General features: G+C 39.1%; 1 protein-coding gene across 3 annotated transcripts in view; it reads right to left on the bottom strand.

The window, feature by feature from the left end:
- The window catches only part of WT1 (WT1 transcription factor), a 65,059-nt gene that overhangs the window by 19,756 nt on the left and 26,661 nt on the right, over window positions 1-18,642 (bottom strand). For 2 of the 3 annotated variants that reach the window (XM_072985848.2, XM_072985849.2), the window contains exons 4-6: window positions 13,457-13,534; window positions 4,106-4,208; window positions 3,415-3,565 (exon numbers count right to left, since the gene is read on the bottom strand). In XM_072985848.2, coding sequence (XP_072841949.2) covers window positions 3,415-3,565; window positions 4,106-4,208; window positions 13,457-13,534 — 332 coding nt within the window. The remainder of the gene's footprint in view (window positions 1-3,414; window positions 3,566-4,105; window positions 4,209-13,456; window positions 13,535-18,642) is intronic. The other variant, XM_072985847.2, reaches the window with a different exon arrangement.

The following is an 18,642-nucleotide window of genomic DNA, read 5'->3' as shown; positions in this document are numbered from 1 at the left end:
AAAATCCAGCTTGGACTTCTGGGATTTCTCGGTCCACATACTGCTGAAGCCTACCTTGGAGGATTTGGAGCATAACCTTGCTAGCGTGTGAAATTAGTGCAATTGTACAGTAGTTGGAGCATTCTTTAGCACTGCCGTTCTTTGGGATTGGTATGTAAACTGATCTTTTCCAGTCCTCTGGCCACTGTTGAGTTTTCCAAACTTGCTGGCATATTGAATATAGCACCTTAACAGCATCATCTTTCAAGATTTTAAATAGTTCCACTGGAATGCCATCACCTCCACTGGCTTTGTTGTTAGCCAGGCTTTCTAAGGCCCACTTGACTTCACTCTCCAGGATGTCTGGCTCAAGTTCAGCAACCACACTGTCTGGGTTGTCTGGAACATCCAGATCTTTCTAGTATAATTCCTCGATGTATTCTTGCCATCTCTTCTTGATGTCTTCTGCTTCTGTAAGGGCCCTACCACTTTTGTTCTTTATGTTGTCCATCTTTGCAAAAAAGGTTCCTTTAATATCTCCAATTTCCTTGAAGAGATCTCTAGTTTTTCCCTTTCTATTATTTTCCTCTATATTTTTGCACTGATCATTTAAGAAGGCCCTCTTCTCTCTTCTTGCTGTTCTTTGGAAGTCTACATTCCTTTTTCTGGAACTTTCCCTATCTCCCTTGCATTTTGTTTCCCTTCCCTTCTCTGCTATTTCTAAGGCCTCGTTGGACAGCCACTTTGCTTTTTTGCATTTCCTTTTCTTTGAGATGGTTTTTGTTACTGCCTCCTGTACAATGTTACGAGCCTCCATCCAGTGTTCTTCAGACACTCTGTCCACCAAATCTTCACTTCCACTGTGTATTCATAAGGGATTTAGATTATACCTGACTAGCCCAGTGGTTTCTCCTACTTTCTTCAGTTTAAGCTTGAATTTTGCTATAAGAAGCTGATGATCAGAGCCCCCGTCAGCACCAGATCTTATTTTTGCTGACTGTATAGAGCTTCTCCATCTTTGGCTGCAAAGAATATAATCAATCTGATTTTGGTATTGCCCATCTGGTGATTTCCATGTGTAGAGTCACCTCTTGTGTTGTTGGAAAAGGGTGTTTGTGATGACCAGCTTGTTCTCTTGACAAAACTCTATTCTTTTTGCCCTGCTTCGTTTTGAACTCCAAGGCCAACCTTACAGGTTATTCCTTTTATCTCTTGACTCCCTACTTTAGCATTCCAATCCCCTATAATGACAAGAACATCATTCTTTGGCATCAGTTCTAGAAGGTGTTGTACATCTTCATAGAACTGATCAATTTCAGTCTCTTCAGCATTGGTGGTTGGTGCATAAACTTGGATTACTGTAATGTTAAAAGTTGCCTTGGATTCGCAATGAAATCATTCTATCATTTTTGAGATTGTATCCCAGTACAGTTTTCCCCACTCTTTTTTGTTGACTATGAGGGCTACTCCATTTCTTCTACAGTGGGGTCTTGACCTACGGAATTAATCCATATTAGAACGGCGTCTGTAGGTCAAAAAGTATGCAGGTTGAAAATGCATTCCCCATAGGAATGCATTGAAACCCATTTAATCCATAACCCACCCAAGAACCCACACACACAAACAAAATTAAAATAAAAATTTAAAAATAAAACCTTACCTTTCTGAAGCCTTCCAGGGGTTTCCCCGCTGCCACCATCACCATTGCTGGAGGACTCCAAGGCCTTCAGCGCCACTGCCAGAGGCCTCTTGGAGCTCGCCCACCGCCGCCATCGCCACTGCTGGAGGACTCCGAGGGCTTTGGTGCGGCTGCCAGAGGCCTCTCAAAGCTCCCCCACCGCTGCCATCGCTGCTGCTGGAGGACTCCAAGGGCTTCGGCGTGGTCTACCAAGCTTTCCTGGCACTACACAGGGCCTACCGGGGAAAGCCCTCCCCTGGTAGGCCCGGTCCACCCTGGGAAAGCCTACGTTGGTGGGGGGGAACCTCCAGAGGCCTTCCCCGCCGCCATGGGAGGCCTCTTGGAGGTCCCCCGTCGCCACCCATAGTGCTTTCTCCCTGCCTTTTTGTTTTTGGAGGTCTCAAACGGCTTCCTCCGATGTCGGGCGGAAAGTCCTTTGAGAGCTCCAAAGGCTCCCAGCAGCAGCAGCAGTGGCAGGGGACGTCCAGTTGCCTTCCAAGGCTTCTCTGGAAGGCATCCAGAGTTTCCCCCTGCCGCCACCGCTGCAGGGAGCCGAGCTGCGCCAGGTGATCCCAGCCATGCTCGGACTCCTGGACAGTCCAGGAGTCTGAGCATGGCTGGGATCACCCGGCATGCCTCGGCTCCCAGCAGTGGCGGCAGCGGGGGACATCCAAACGCATCCAGAGGTCCCCCCACTGCCGCCAATAGTGGCTCCGAAGCACTATCAGCAGTGGGGGGGGCTCTCAGATGCCTCCCATGGCAGCGGAGCAGCCCTGGAAGGCATCCTGAGGCACGACCTACAGCCTACGGACTGGAAGGAGGAGGCGTAGAAAGCGTACTTTTCGACCTACGACCTTCTCTGGCCGCAAAATTTAACTTCGACTTGCAGCCGGAGAAGTTCGTAGGTCGAAAAGTACATAAGTGGAGCCGACTGTAATTCGAGACTCCACTGTACAGGATTCTTGCCTACAATAGTAGATATGGCAATTATCTGAATTGAATTCACCCATTCCCATCCATTTTAATTCACTGACACCCAGGATGTCAATGTTTATTCTTGTCATCTCCTGTTTGACCACATCCAGCTTACCAAGGTTCATAGATCTTACATTCCAGGTTCCTATGCAGTATTTTTCTTTGCAGCATCAGACTTTCCTTTCACTTCCAGGCGCATCCATAGCTGAGCGTCCTTTCAGCTTTGGCCCAACCACTTCATTAGCCCTGGAGATACTTGTCCTTGTCCTCCTCTCTTCCTCAATAGCATGTTGGATGCCTTCCCACCTGAGGAGTTCACCTTCCAACATCATATCTTTTAGCTTTTGTTTCTGCTCATAGGGTTTTCTTGGCAAAGATACTGGAGTGGCTTGCCAGTTCATCCTCCAGTTACATTGCGTTTAGCCAGAACTCTCCACTATGACCTGTCCGTCTTGGGTATGCTGCACGGCATAGCCCATAGCTTCTCTGAATTGCTCAAGCCCCTTCGCCACAGCAAGGCAGCAATCCATGAAGGGGGTAACAAAGCTACATGTCTGAAAATTAGCCCTTAGAAAGCTTTTTCTGCTCTTATATTATACTTGACAAATGAATCATGTACCTTCCTTGCAAAACATCACACAAGTGAAGAATTACATTGATCTCTCTAGTTCAAAAGGCTGGACCTCTCACTGGGAAATCTATGCAAGGTTCCAATACTAGAAAAAGGGTACCATGATACAGCATCAGGTGGGGAACATTTTGTGGTCAATGAAGAGTCTTACCGGTGTGCTTTCTACCATGCATCTGCAGATGAGACAGCTTAAAATATCGCTTGTTACAGCCAGGATATACACACATGAAAGGCCGTTTCTCATTCGTCTCACTTGCTGATCTGACAATTGTAGGTGCTACCCCAGGCACTCGTCGTACATCCTATAATGGCACAAAACATAAGGATATTTTGAATGTGATATATTATTGGACCAACTAGATTACTTGCACAACAATTGCACATGCAAGAACTGACACTATAAGGTTAGCTTAGGCATCGCCATCCCTATGTACTAAAATAGATCTGGATCTTTTTATGTATTTCTTTTAGAGTTCTACAGAACAAGCTGTACTTTATTCACATTCTGTAAAACTAGATATTCAAGCATTCAGTTGCTAAGTCATGTCATCAGAAGACTCGGGACAGTAAAAAAAATCACTTGAAGTCGCCTGATTGAAAGACATTTTGTAGCCCATTAGCTATTTAGCCTCAGATATATTCTAATAGAATATCTGGTTTCCTTTTGTTTATTTCTTTTCTATCGGACAACAACTTTATATTGTTCTTCCAAGGAATAAGACAGCTTTTCTTTGGGATTTGTTGCTTGATACTGAAGAATTTAAGAACATCAGCTATTCACATCAACAAAGTTATCAATTTTAAAATTGCATATTCTCACACATACCCCGCCATCAACTTACCTGTATTCCTCTAAAAACTCCATGCGTGTGTATTCTATATTGGGCCCCACAGCTGTATAACATAGGACCAGCATGATTATCACTTTCATATCCTGTTGTGTGGCTGGAAAAAGAAAAGTGGCCAAATGTAGGAATTAAATCAATTTTGGTTTCCATATCTCAGGAGCAAAATTATTTGCAATGATGCATCCTTTGATGTTACAACCATTGCATTGATCAAACATTGAGTGGAACTTGGGTGAGGGGTGGGGGGAATAAAATTTGTCTAGTTTCTATTTAAAATGTGATTAGTGAGAAAATAGTAACTATGGGGAGGAAACAGAATAACAAAAGTTACTGCTGTACTTACATGCTAGTTATTTATCACTTAAATACCAAGTCGGCTATTGCTAATAACTTTGGAATGAGCAAAATGCCTCAGGTTTCACATTAAGTGCAGTGAGTTTTTGTCAGCACCTCATGACTCAGATATAACCAGATAGGACTGAGAAAGTGATGACATTTACAAGAACAGTTGTGGCACAGCCACAGGATAGGATTACAAATCTGTGTCCTAACATATTTAACCCACACATCAACCTGGAGGATGTACTATAGCTTAACCTTTCATAAAGTCAACAAACAGGAAAATGCTTGCTCGTAGAAATTAGAAAGATCTTTATTGCTTGCAGAGAATTAAGAATTCCACTAAAGTATGTTAGGGCTTAAAACTCAAGGCTAGAAATCAATATACCTCAATAACAAATACTTTCAATATATAACTTTCCCTGTACATAAATCCCTTTTTCTCAGACTTTGAATAGATGAGGCATATACTGTATATTCATGTGAATTAAAACTGAAGAAACACTTTATTCTTACCCGGGGGGAGGGTGGAACTCCACTTTAAAGTTGTGCAAGAAAAATATAAATGAATTACCTGCCCTGCAGTAAACCATCCATGCTCACACATAGATCTGAGTCTGCATCCTGATATGAAATCTTACAGGATTCAAAGGAACTTACTCCCAATTAACTGTGCAGAAGCCTGTAGATGTACAGAGTAATCCTCTGCTTGTTTTCTCTAAAACACGTCCAGTTGTGTTCAATAGAGTCTCTTTATGAGTAAGTATATTTAGGATTACTACATCAAGTTAGTTTATTCCTCATAATAAGACACTTGTTTACAGAATTATTAACATCAGTGAGACAAATACAAATTTTATTAAATTAAAACATGTTCAATCATTCTAGCAGTGCATTCAAAGAGACAGCAGTATTGTCTGGGGGACGTAGAGAGTTCATCTTCAACTAGAGGTTCGGAGATTTTGTTGTGTGTGTTTTTAAAATAATCTGAAGTAACTTGTTAGTGGGAGACAGCCTCTAAGGAATTAGGGCTTCTAAAGCACATTTCTAGATGCCATGGGGATAAACTCTGGATTTATTTTGCTATCTTTGTTAAAACTGACCTTATTTATACTTCCAGTTAGCAAGACTCATGGTTCCAACATGCTACAAAACATAATCTCCATGAGATTTGTAAAAGGTACTTGTGACATGGTACTGGATTTAGCATAGCTCCAGTATCAACTGATTTAATTATGGACAAAGAAAGGGACAAACACAGCAATATCTTCACTGAAAACAAATTTGAACTAAACCTAATATGGGAGAAGCAACATTCACACACCCCAAATCCAACACAGACTGCAATCTTCTCTAACTGTAAAACCTCCTTGATTCTATTGTGGAAAATTACACATGGAGAAGTGAAACATTACTTTCCAGCAAAACTGAGCTCTTGTCAATTCCCTAGAAACGTAATTCTTACAGAAAATAAAGTATGTGCTACCCATGTATTATGCAGAATTCTCATAATTCCTGACTTTTGACCATTATCATCACTTACAATGGGGAGCCGGGAAATTGGCATAATTCAAAGGGACAACCTGCGATCTGCAAACCATTAAGAAACTGTAGATACTATCAGTGTTTGACAGTTTAAAAATAAACTAAGGTGCATGGCACTATCCACGAGAGCTACCCTTTTCTACATACAAAAACATTCCTGTGCCTTTGTACAAATTAATGGAATTATGCATGGAGTGTGAAGGAATTTGAGCTGACAATTCAAACAACTTGGATACATTATGTCAAGGACTGGAAGACAACACAGAAATTGGGGGGGGGGGGGGACCCATATACTCAGGCATGTTAAGCCAGCACTGTCTATTTACCTGCCTGAAGTTTCAGGAAATACATAATACTGGGTTAGAAGATAGTTAACCATAGTATTATATATTTTATAAGGACAGGAAAAATGTTGATCTTACAGAATAAAATGTATCTTGGAATACAAAACAGTTCTGAATAATTATATCAAAACAGCTTAAAGAGGATTACACATACTACATTCTCAACTAAACTATGAACTCTCCAGTTGATTTCTTATAAAATCTTAATTTCTTTTTGCATTGGCATTGTTTATATGACTCACCAACCACAGTTCTAAATTAATAATGATGTTCTAAGCTTTTTTTTTTTTAAGGGAACATTGAAACAAATTTGCAAACATTAGAGTGAAACATGTACACTGTGATTCATCATCATCACTCTTGGATGTTTTTTAAATAATTGGAGGTGAGGGAGATTACACAGACATCACATTAAGCTGCAACTTAATAGTATTTCAAACAAGAAATTGGAGTTTTAGCAACCAGAAACAGCCAAAAAAATGTGAAAGCACAGGAAATATGCTACTTTCATTGTAGAAAAAAACTTCAAAGAAGTTTACTGTGAACAATTCTTTTTAAAAGTTGTCATCACACACTGAAATATATATACCACTTATATATGTGGAAATAACATTGCTATAAAGCAGAGGGACTGGAAAATTCTTTACATATATATTTTTGTAAAAGGTTATTTGCTGCCGCAGTTTCATTTGCCAAGGTCAGTCCCAGTCTGTAATCCAAAAAAGATTAGGTATACTTAAGCCTATTGCTTTCAATATTCTTAAGCATGCTAAATTATTTGCTGAATTGCATCCAATTGTTTAGCTCTATCCAAATATTTTCCCTTGAAAGAAGAATGCATTTCAGCTCAAGCAAATGTCTGCTGCAGTTCCATCCAATTCTGACTCTTGTTGCCTTTCATGCCCTATTATTATTGCCATTCTGTACCCTCCCTGGGGCATTCTATCTCTCAATGTTAAGAGAAACTTTTGGAAGGGTTATGCAGTGGGGTGGAGAAATGCCATTGAGGTTGTTCCTCTACATCCTAGTGTCCAAGCCATTGCTTGTTGCAGTGATTCTTTAAATTTTGGCACTGCATTTATGATTTTGAATCAAAAATATCAATCTAATGGTGTTCAGGAATATATCACTATGGCAAGTATCTGGCATTTGCTGAGGTTTTTAAGTAGGAGGGATCAGTCTTTTCACCTGTCCATAGAGCAGACCCTCTACAGTAGAAAAAGAGGATATTTTGCTTTATTCTTCCTCTAGCAGCCTTCACCTACTGATGCCCCCACAAATGCTCAAGGATTATGCAAATGGAAGGCACTCCTGAGTATACTCTAGCTAGCAAGCTCTGGAAAGGGTAGCCATAAGTCAGAATTGACTTGACTGCACATCATTATTTTTAACCATAAACTAGCAAGTTGTAGAAAAAGGTTGGACAAAATTCCTTCCCCTAGCTGTTTTAGACTGTAACTCAGACAACCCGTCAAACTCCATCAGGTATGCTGAGACTGCTGGAAACGGACATCAAAAGACCTGGAGGGCCACAAGTTCCCCATCCTGAAGTCAATTTTGAATCTGCAGACTATCAGCTCAAAAAGTTCTTGTTACATGTAATTGATATATATTTAACTCAGAAGGAATTAAAAAGCAGTTTGGATAGTGAAGTTTGCTTCAGACCTCAGTTACAGTGAGGCAGTGCTACATTTATTGCAATCTAAAAATTATTTTATTTTAGACATAATAGTAGCATTTGGGTAATGCTGAGCTGCCAAAAATTTGATGTATGTCATGACCATGTAAAAATTAGCAGATGAATGGAAGTAGTCATATCAATAGTATCAAGTTACTATACCATAGGAAAAGGTAATAATTATCATCAAAGACAAGCTGGCAAAATTATATATACTTTAAGTCATGTTGTGAACCCAAAATCATGTGTGCCATTCTATGAATGTTACTGTAAATAAGTGTGGCATTTCAGATTGACATATTGGCCAAAACCTTGATGCTGAGTTATGCCTGCAGAAGATTAACAACATAACTCACGGCAACTTATTGCTACTAATTAATGAGCCCCCACTTGGATTTCCAGAACACATATATGCCTGAAAATTGAAGAAAGAATTAGTTAAGTACCAGCAAGGAGCCACGGCAAGTATAACATTTGCCTTTTGCAAGTGTAAGTATGTAACAGGATTTTGGCCACAGAGAAGAAGTGTGAGACACATTGATGAATTGATCTGTAAAACCCTTATATTTTCTATGAACTCTTGACTTTGAAACTCTGCTGATAGTTACATATATTCTATATTACACCAGGATGGAATTCTAAAAAGTAATAAAATTGCATTTGTTCACACCAGAATTTAAAAATTAATTCATTTCCTCTAATTCATCATTTTCAAGAATGCTTACAAAAGTCATTGGTTTAATGACTAAATATCATTAATATAAAAATTTAAATAACAATGTTTTTCCACGTTCATTTAATTTTTCATGAGGAACAAGGAGGGTTGGTCATTTTTTGCCATATTTAGTAATTTCAGTAGGCCAGTATCCTATTACTAGCTCCAACTTTGATCCAATGAGATTTACATAAGAATTAACTTGCCACTCAGGAACTGATTCATTGAATCAATTTTTAGTTGGAATTAGCAAAAGGATATTGGCCTTAGTTTTATGATTTTGAACGTAACATGTTAATAACAATTAACTTGATGAATTAATTTTATGAACCTCTCAATGGTTTGATGTTAACAAATTGATTTTACCCCCTTGGTTTACCATCAGTGTGTCAGCACTAACCCTAGCATTCTATGCCCTTCTAATATCTATTTCTAGAAGCATAGAACCACAGCATACAACCACAGGAGGTACTTTAGAGTCTGACACTCAACAAGTCTTTTCTACATTTTCAAAGGAGGAAGGGAGAAAGTGAACAGCTAGTATATAAGAATTGTCATCTCTGGAGAAAAATAAAGCTACTCATTTCTGTGTAAAGCAAGATGCCAATGTTCATGAAATACTTCCAAGGAGTAGGAAAGTAACTGAAACACTAAACCCCTGGGAATTCTTTATGAACACTTCATGAATTTTAGAGACGTAAATCTTAGGAAAAGTATCTTATGATCACAGCAGCTAGAGTCTATGGCACTGTGTACTGTAACTTTCCCAGCCAGAGAAGACAGATAACTATTTTGGCTCATATTACCAGTGATGAGACTATGTCTAGCTAGCTCTGATTTTCCACAGATTCTACAATCCTGGCTTCTACTAAAAACATTTTCAATTTGCTTTACCATAGGTCATTCATCTTGAATTCATCTCCTCTTTGGTTTTACCTTCTAACTACCCCAAGTCAGATCACTGTGAACAATCAGTGCTTATGGATGCCCTGAAGAACATTTGTTTTCTCCATTCCACTTTTAATATTTCTATTTAATCCAGGAGAAACCCCCCTTTTCATTTGGATCCCTAAAGAATAATCTCTTCCTCTCTTTGATTTATTGGGTCTCTGTCAAAGTTGATGTGTTTCATCGTTTTGCAGGATATTTTGTCCAGAAGATACAAAATAGTGTCTAATATTGCAAAGAATGTTACATTTAAACATATCATTTAAAGAGGAAGCTTCAGTTAATGAAGGACAGAGTCAGAAACAGCCTTTAAAAACATGGCATTTTGGAATGGAAAACAATGAACATCAGGTTTTATTATTGATTGTTGCTGAACTGGGGGATTCGTCACTACATTCCCCCACCTTTCCTCTCAATTCCATGTCAGATTTCTAAAGCACCACGAATGACCTCAGTTCTCACCACTTTACTGCTGGCTTTTTAGCATAGGCATTGTCCTGACAGAATGATTTGCAATTTAAGTTATAATGTTTAAATAAGATGTTAAGAGTGGAAAGCCAAGTCAGCAAACATGCAATATGGATTATGCAGTAACACCCTCTGGGACCAGAACAGGGGAACATGCATCTCACAGGCTGCAGACACGACCACCACCCCTTCAATTTTATGACTTAATTGTCCCTTTGGGATAATTGAACTCCTTCACCACAGTGTTCATGGCAAAACAAAACAAAATGCAGCAAAGTGTTCAGGGAACTTAATCCCACCACCACAATGCACAAGTTTGACTGCAAATTTAACAGTATTGGGGGAGAGGGGTTGCAACTTTTAGTTGGTTTTTCCCCTGGCCCTCAAAAGTGGTCCACCCCTGCCCCGGGCAGCAGCTTGAAAATCCAAGAAACTTATGTAAGTAACATGCTATTTTCCCAATCTGTTTGATCCATACTGCATATAAACATTTGCTATGTCCTAAGAATTTAGTTTCAGTTCTGTAAACCAATCTGTATGAAAATGCTTCATTTGTTTTTAATCATCCTCACCAGGTTGCAAAACATATTCCAGAAATATCCATGTCTTTCAATTGTCAGTCTTCTTAGTACCATTTTGCATGGAATCATTCCCATTACTGTACTTCTGATGTTTTAGTTCTAAAATGGCACTGTCTATATGCAAGGAGATTGTGCCAACAGACTAAAGGCCACATAGACACATGGGAGCATGCATGCATACACAGATATAAAGAAAAAAAGCTAAGGGGTAAGAAAAGAAAAAATAGCTAAATGAGGATTGAGTGTGCTTAGTCATTAGCCACAAAATTCTGCCTACTAAGAAGAAAAATGGAAATATGTAGCTGGACAGAAGAGAATAGTATGCAGTGTCCTGAAATAGGCATGGCTAACTGACTGGAGCCATAAACAGGAGTTGTCCACATGGCAACATTTTGTTTAGTGTTAACTTTTGTCTATGATGATGAATGCTAATTTCTTTGCCCTGATGAAGCAGCATATACAGTGCAGTGTACCATGCTGTTCTCCTTTTGAAAACACTGCTTTCACATTAAAAAATAAAAGCTGTTGCTCAACAGAGAATTTGACCTACCCCCCCCAAAAAAAGTGTGTGTGTGTGTGTGTGTGTGTGTGTGTGTGTGTGTGTGTGTGTGTGTGTGTGTGTGTGTGTGTGTGTGTGTGTGTGTGTGTGTGTGTGAGAGAGAGAGAGAGAGAGAGAGAGAGAGAGAGAGAGAGAGTGTACAGGAATACATTTTTGCTTCCTGCCACTACAATATTGTGTCATCTATGCATCTTAAAATATGTATGTCTGTCTCATCCACCAGTGTTCACTTCACCATCTGAATGTAATCCAGTTTTTCATAGGATATGTTCCACATATGAACTGAACAGACAGGAAAAGAAAACATACATTTATCTGAGACCTTTTCAATGGGAAACAGTTCTGTTTATCCATATTTTGGACCAATAGCAGCCTTTTTGTTGACATGTTACTCATAAGGACAACAAAATTTTGTGGCACACCCATTTCTTCCAGAACAATCCAGCTAGTCATAGCAAGCCATTCTCTTTTTCCCCCTCAGCATTCATTTTCTTTAATTTAGATTTCAAATCAATGTAGATAAATGTGTTGTGCAAATAAGCATACAGTACTTCACACACACAGTCCTATGGTTCTGGTCTGTCTAAACATGCTAGCCAGTACTAAATTCTATGGACTTTCCTCTAAAAGCCATACTTGCAATGACTTACATCTTCCTAATCTGTCCAAGATTCAGGAAAGAAAAGAGGACAGTATCCATGACAGCCCCATATCCTCTCTGCAGCCTCATCAAACAACATCTTTGGAAACATGTGGCTCTTTCAAAAAGGTCTTCCAGGATAACAGGAAACCATTTCAGGACAAGTAGTAATTGGTCTGGAGCCTGCTTCTGTCAGGTGGGAGAGAACAACAGTTTGTAGGGAGGATGCAAAGGAAAATGGGAGGGACAGAGGAAAACTAATGACAAAGGATGCAGGGCCCATTTGAATGCGAGGTAATGAAAGAGTACAAAGAAATGAGCGGAAGATTAAAATAAGAAATTTTGGAAGGGATGAAGAAAAGGAAAGGTGTAGACTTTGGAAGTGTTACAGTCAAGATGAACTGTGGAAAGAACCCAGAGTTTTTTTATTTGTGTTCATTTGCTCTTTTTTGAGCTAGGGGATATTAAAAGCATTCCAGAATTAATAATGTCCCTCCAGGCTCCAGAATGTAGTTGATTTTAGATGCTTTTAAGAAGATTGGTTGGACTAGTGTGCTATCTTCTAGTGTGCTAGGAATTAATAGAATGGAATGGAATGGAATTTAACAAAAAGGTTCAATGAGCAGTAAGAGGGGGAAAGGTAGGAACTATATTTGTTCCTTACACACACACACCCTTTAATTCTCTCTCCCTGGCATTAGAATCCTGTTCTCCAGAGAACACAAGGATGTGCCACAGAACCTGACAAGCATCTAGAGATCCTATGACACCAACAGTGACATCCGCAAATGTATCATTAAAGAAATCCTCTTATGCAACTTTACTCCACACAAATTGTATGACATGGTGATATTAAAATGAATTGATTTTTTTTCTCCCACCCCACCCCCTTCATATTACAAGGCTCTCTAGGGCTACTCTTTGATCTGGGGTTAACTTTGGGAACCTCGGGACACAGGGGAACACCTAATATCCCAAATCACTGCTGGATTGCCACCAGCAGTCCCAATCCCACTGAATTTAACAGAACGTTTTTATTAGATGTACATTAAGGCTGTAATGAATATCAATGGGCATTTGAAATTAGAAGGAGTAAACTGCTGTAAGTGAAAGAATTATTACAAGCACTCATGATACACCTGTTCAGATTCACACAATATTCAAACATTGCAAAATGAATGTGATTCACACATACACTGTGCTCTGAAAAGACATTACTTAAAGGAAAAATTAGTTACAAGTTAGAAAACATTGCTCTCTGAAAATCATTTTAATGGTTCATCTCACATCTTATGCTCACATTTTTGAAGAATATTTACCTGATCATCATTAGCAACTACTGAAACTAACACTGATACTGTGTCCTTCAAGATTTAAAAAATGCCCCATATGCTCAATGACAAAATATCCACATCCTAAATAACTTAATATTTTGATAACAGTTTTCATATTAATTCTGTAATTTTTTTAATAAAATGGTTTCATAATTCTACAGTACAAGATTGATATGTTGAAACAAAAGCCTTACCCCTTAAGAGTGGATCCCAAGTTCATTTGATTCCATGTCATGCATTCAAGCTGTGAGGTCATTTGGTATAAATTGTCACTGTTATGAAAATATTTAAAGTTAGAACTAAAGTTATGTCACCCAATTCAAATAAATTGTCTTATAGAGAAGCAAGATCTGTGTTTTCTTTTTTAAAATAAGTGTCAAAATCAAATTTAAAGCAGCTCAAAGTAATCCATTACTTTCTAACTTATATGTACTTGTAATGCCGAATTTTAAGAAACAAGAGTGAAGAAAAAGGAAGACGTTGAAGAAAAAACATGGCATGCTGCTCCCAGATTTTTTCAAAGTGCCCACCAGATACCGCATATATATTCAGCATTGTCATTCCATTAGCTCAAATTGAATGTAACTTGTATTTTCATCCTTGCAAATGTGTCAAATCCAATATTTTCATTTTACTTGCATGAGCCACTATGGAAGGTGTTGCACATTTCACTACTCATTGCAATCCTATTACACTTGATGTTGTTTAGTTGCTTCACAACCAAATGTGCTACCACTGGTGGAGTAATGCTTTCATGCTATGTTGGGTGTAAGCCTAAGATTATTTCCATAGAGAAGAAAAATATTGTTATACATTATTTAGTTACATGTTTCTGGCCAATAACAGCAGTTTATTGGTATGGAAGAACACAGTTTTTTACTCTTTAACGAAGAGTGCATTAAACATCTCTGGAGTAAGTGATTAATGCTGCTACATAAATTAAATTGACACAAAGAGGGAAAAGTCTGAACTTTAAACTGTGTTCAACCATGTGTTAACAAGCCATGAAAACTGTCACAGAAATGCTTTCTTAAAAATGGTTCTGAATTTATTTATTTGTTTATTTAATTCATTGATTTATATCCCGCCCATTTAGACTGACGTCTACTCTGGGTGGCTAACAACACTCAAGAATAATAAAATAAGATAAAACAACAACATTAATACAATTGAAGATAGCAAATAAATTAGGTATTGACAGGAGGGAAGCCCTGCCTAAAGAGCCAGGTCTTGAGTTGGCTCTTAAAAAGACCCAGCGAGGGAGCCAGAAAAAATTCTGGGGGGAGATTTTTCCAGAGGCGAGGGACCACTGCCGAGAAGGCCTGCTTTCTTATTCTTTCTCTTCCGGGCCTCCCTTAGTGTTAGGCCCCTCAGCTGCCCATCTTGACTAAAGTGAGTGATTTGGGTAGGTAGATCTAAGTGGGAGGAGGCATTCTGCCAGAGGTCCTAAACTATTTAGAGCTTTATATGTCATCATTAGTACTTTGAAATCAATGCTGAAATGAACAGGCAGCCTCAGACCATTCACCTGGATCCATTTCAATAGGCCTCCAGACAGCGCTGAAGGGACAAAATGGAATTGACTGTTGTTTAAGAAAAGGAGATGTAGAGCTCGGTGTCATCAGCATACTGATGACATGAAGCCCCACATCCCCTGATGACCTGACCCAGCAGCCTCATATAGATATTAAACAGCACTGGGAAGATAAACAAGCCCTGCGGAACCCCACAATTAAGATTCCACAGAGCTGATACACTCTCCCCAAACTGTGCTTTCTGGGGACAGTCCTCCAAGAAGGATCGGAGCCAGGCTAGCACCAGACCATCAATTCCCAGCTTGGAGAGTCTCCCCAGGAGGATATCGTGCTCTACAGTATCGAAGGCAGCTGAGATATCGAGAAGGACCAACAGATACATTTTGTCAGCCTCCATCAGCAGGTCATCAAACAGGGCAACCAATGCCGTTTCCATACCATGGTGTGGCCTAAAGCCCAACTGAAATGGATCCAGAGTGCTGGTTTCATCCAAAAGGGCCTGGAGCTGGTCAGCCCCCACCCTCTCTACCACTTTGCTAAGGAAAGAAACATTGGCGACAGGCCTATAATTGTCAATGTCATATGCCGCCAAACTTGGTTTATTCCTTTTTTTAAATTAATACAACATAAACCTACTACCACACAAAGAACTATTTAAAAACCAATAAAAACCAATAAAAATAATATGATACAATTTCACAAGTGCCCCCATCACCTTCAGGACTAGCATTAAACTTCATTCAATCCATTTTCTCTCCAAAATTTCATTGTTTCTTCCCTCGGTGTATACCCCTTCCCTCTCCGAAATACATATTCCAAAAATACATTCCATGTTTTCTTAAAATCATTATTTTTCAATTGGCCTTTTCTTACAGGTATTTTCATATCACATGTCAGTTTATCATTAATTGCCATATCCCATAATTCTCTGTACCATTCCTCTAAATTAAATTGATTATCATTTTTCTAGTTTCTTGCGAAAATTAATCTTGTTGCGATAATCATTATTACTATTAAATCCTTATTTTCTTTCAACAATTCAATACAATAACAATTCAAATTCAATAAAGCAGTTAACGTAGACATTTGAATATTCAATCCAATTATTTCAGATACTATTTCTTTAAAGATTTGATTCCATTCTTTCTTATTTCACATAACCACCACATATGTAAATACATCCCCTTCTCTTTTGTACACCTCCAACATAATGTTGATACACTTTTATCTATTATATTCATTTTAACTGGCATTAAAAAACACCTCCATATTACTTTATAACAATTTTCTTTTATCCTTACTGACATGTTCTTCATAATTCTTTGATCCATATTTTATCCCATTCTTCACCTATTACTTCTTTATCCAAATCATATTGCCATTGCATTTTTAATCCTTGTGTACCCTGTTTAGCTTGTGTTGATAGTTTATATATTTTGCTTACAGTTCCTTTTCTTTCTGTCTTTTCCTTGGTTTATTCCTAATGGACCTAATGAGTGTCTCCTTGAGGGCAAGGGGAACCTTGCTCTCCCAGAGAGACCCATTAACTATTGCCATGGCCCATTCGGTTGTTATAAGCCTGGCTGCTTTGATTATCCAGGCTGGGCAAGGGTCAAGGGAGGAGGTGGTGGCACGACAGCAGTCAAGCGCTTTGATGCCATATCTGGCATCACAGGCTGAAAGCGATCGAGTCTCATTGGGCGAGGTGGAGCGCTGGGCATCTCTGCTCAATCTACCATGTTCAAAAAAGGAGAGAGCTCCCAGCGGATGGCCTCCACTTCAGATTTTAAAAATGCTGCAAATTGGTCAGGTGAAATCCTAGTAGGAGGCCTATCACTGAGACCAATTCCGGATAGATTGCGGACTATATGGAAAAGTTCCACCTGCTGATTTGAAGCTTCGCTTATCTGGACAGTGAAGTAATCTTGACTGGCAGCCCTAACCTTGGTAAGGTAAAGGTTAGTTGTGATCCTGACAGTTTTTTTATTATAATCAGTCAGGTTTCTTCTGCACTTGGACTCTAGCCTTCTCCTACTTTGCTTCATAGCTCACAGCTGCTGGTTAAACCAGGGTGCTGGCCAAAATCTGCAACGCAGAGGGTGTTTAGGAGCAATAGTGTCAACATCCCTGTTAGCGGCTGCAAGCCAGCCATCAACCAGAGCCTCGACAGAAGCGCCAGTCAGATCAGCCGATATCCCTCTCATAGAGTCCTGGAATCCTATAGGATCCAGTAACCTTCGAGGGCAGACCATTAAAATAATCCTTGCTCCCTGTGGGGAGGGAGAGCCACTGAGAGTTTGCATTTAATTAGGCAGTGATCCAACCATGACAAGGGGACCGACACAAGGTCAGTCACCATCAGACCACACTCACTTCACCCAACAGGCTCACTGTCAAAGATGATTCAGTCACTGTTAAGCAACAGATTGGTAATATGGCCAGCCCTTTCTAGGCCCTTCCTAAGTGTTGCTTAATACTTATTGTTATTTTAAAAAAATTCTAAGGCAAAGTATTAACTAATATCAATTACTGTAGTTTGGATATAAGTATAACATCTTATTTTAAGAAAATATTCTTAATAAGAAGAAAACACTTGCAAGATGAATTTACATCAGCATAATCTAAACATAGGTTAAGAATATGACCACTTCTTCCCCATTCTGGTGGCTATTTGAACTAATCTCAAGAATCATAAAGACAACCTAGCCACAATGGACCATGTGGTATCCTGGTTATCATAGGAGACATTTGCTGTGCAAGATCAAGAGTATTATCTGAGTGGACAAATTATTTTCTAAAGACTCCAAGTTCCTTTGGAATTCTAAGGGAAAAATCTTAACGTACACACCACTGGGATCTACTTTCATACAAGTGCTAAAGAAACATTTTCTCCTGCTGAATTAAAAACATCTAGCACCTTCTCATTTATGTATGAATCAGGAACTGGTGGTATAAAGCCATGCCAGGAATTTCTTCCAGCCTGCACATATAGCTCTGTTCTCAGTAGAAAAAGTTTTGTTGGGCTCCCTACAGTCTGCAGACCACTGACTGCATATTTCAGTATATATTAATCACCCATTAACTAAATCATCTAATTTTCTAAGTAAAATTGTTTATATTTCTCTCATATTTCTTATAACATTTTTGGTAGAGAGATCAGATTTTATTTGAATGCTTATGCATTTGTCTACACACACACACACACACACACACATATAAATGAAGAAATATAGTTTAATGACTTCAGTTGCAAAGTATGTGCAATATCATTTGTCATTACCACTAAATGTTATTATTCATTAGAGTGTCTGAAATGCTATTATGTGACTACAATGTCCTGCATATCAGCTCAAAAATTGCTAAGACTCTCCTGCAGTTTCCCCCTTTGCAACAGCAGATCGTGCTGGTCTGTGCCACTACGTTTTGCAATTCCATGAATTCTTCCTGTAATGTTGATGTAATTAATTCCTCCAGGGCACTGATTTTTATTAGAAGCTCCAGACCTGTGCGTTTACAGCAGGAGATTTGCCCTTAACTTTCTTTCAGCTGACAGTTCATTTATAAGAGCCTCCTCCATAAGATCCCCTATTCTTTTCTTTTCATTTGCTTTTTCATCAAGTTATATACTTACTCATCTTGTCACCAGCAAGAAGCCATGCAGGCTGCCAGGACCAGACCCACATCCTGTAACTTTTAGAGTTGTGTACTATGGGTAGCTTTGCCGGAGTTAGATTTTCCCCTGTGCAATGTTGTAGTGACAAGTGAAGCTGGGTCCAGTACATTTTTGTCTTCTATATTGTTATATAAATAGATTTGTATATACTTAGCTGTATAAATTTGACCAC

This window comes from Pogona vitticeps, chromosome 1, assembly GCF_051106095.1.
Source record: "Pogona vitticeps strain Pit_001003342236 chromosome 1, PviZW2.1, whole genome shotgun sequence".
NCBI lineage: Eukaryota > Metazoa > Chordata > Lepidosauria > Squamata > Agamidae > Pogona > Pogona vitticeps.
This window is presented reverse-complemented; position numbering and strand designations above follow the sequence as displayed.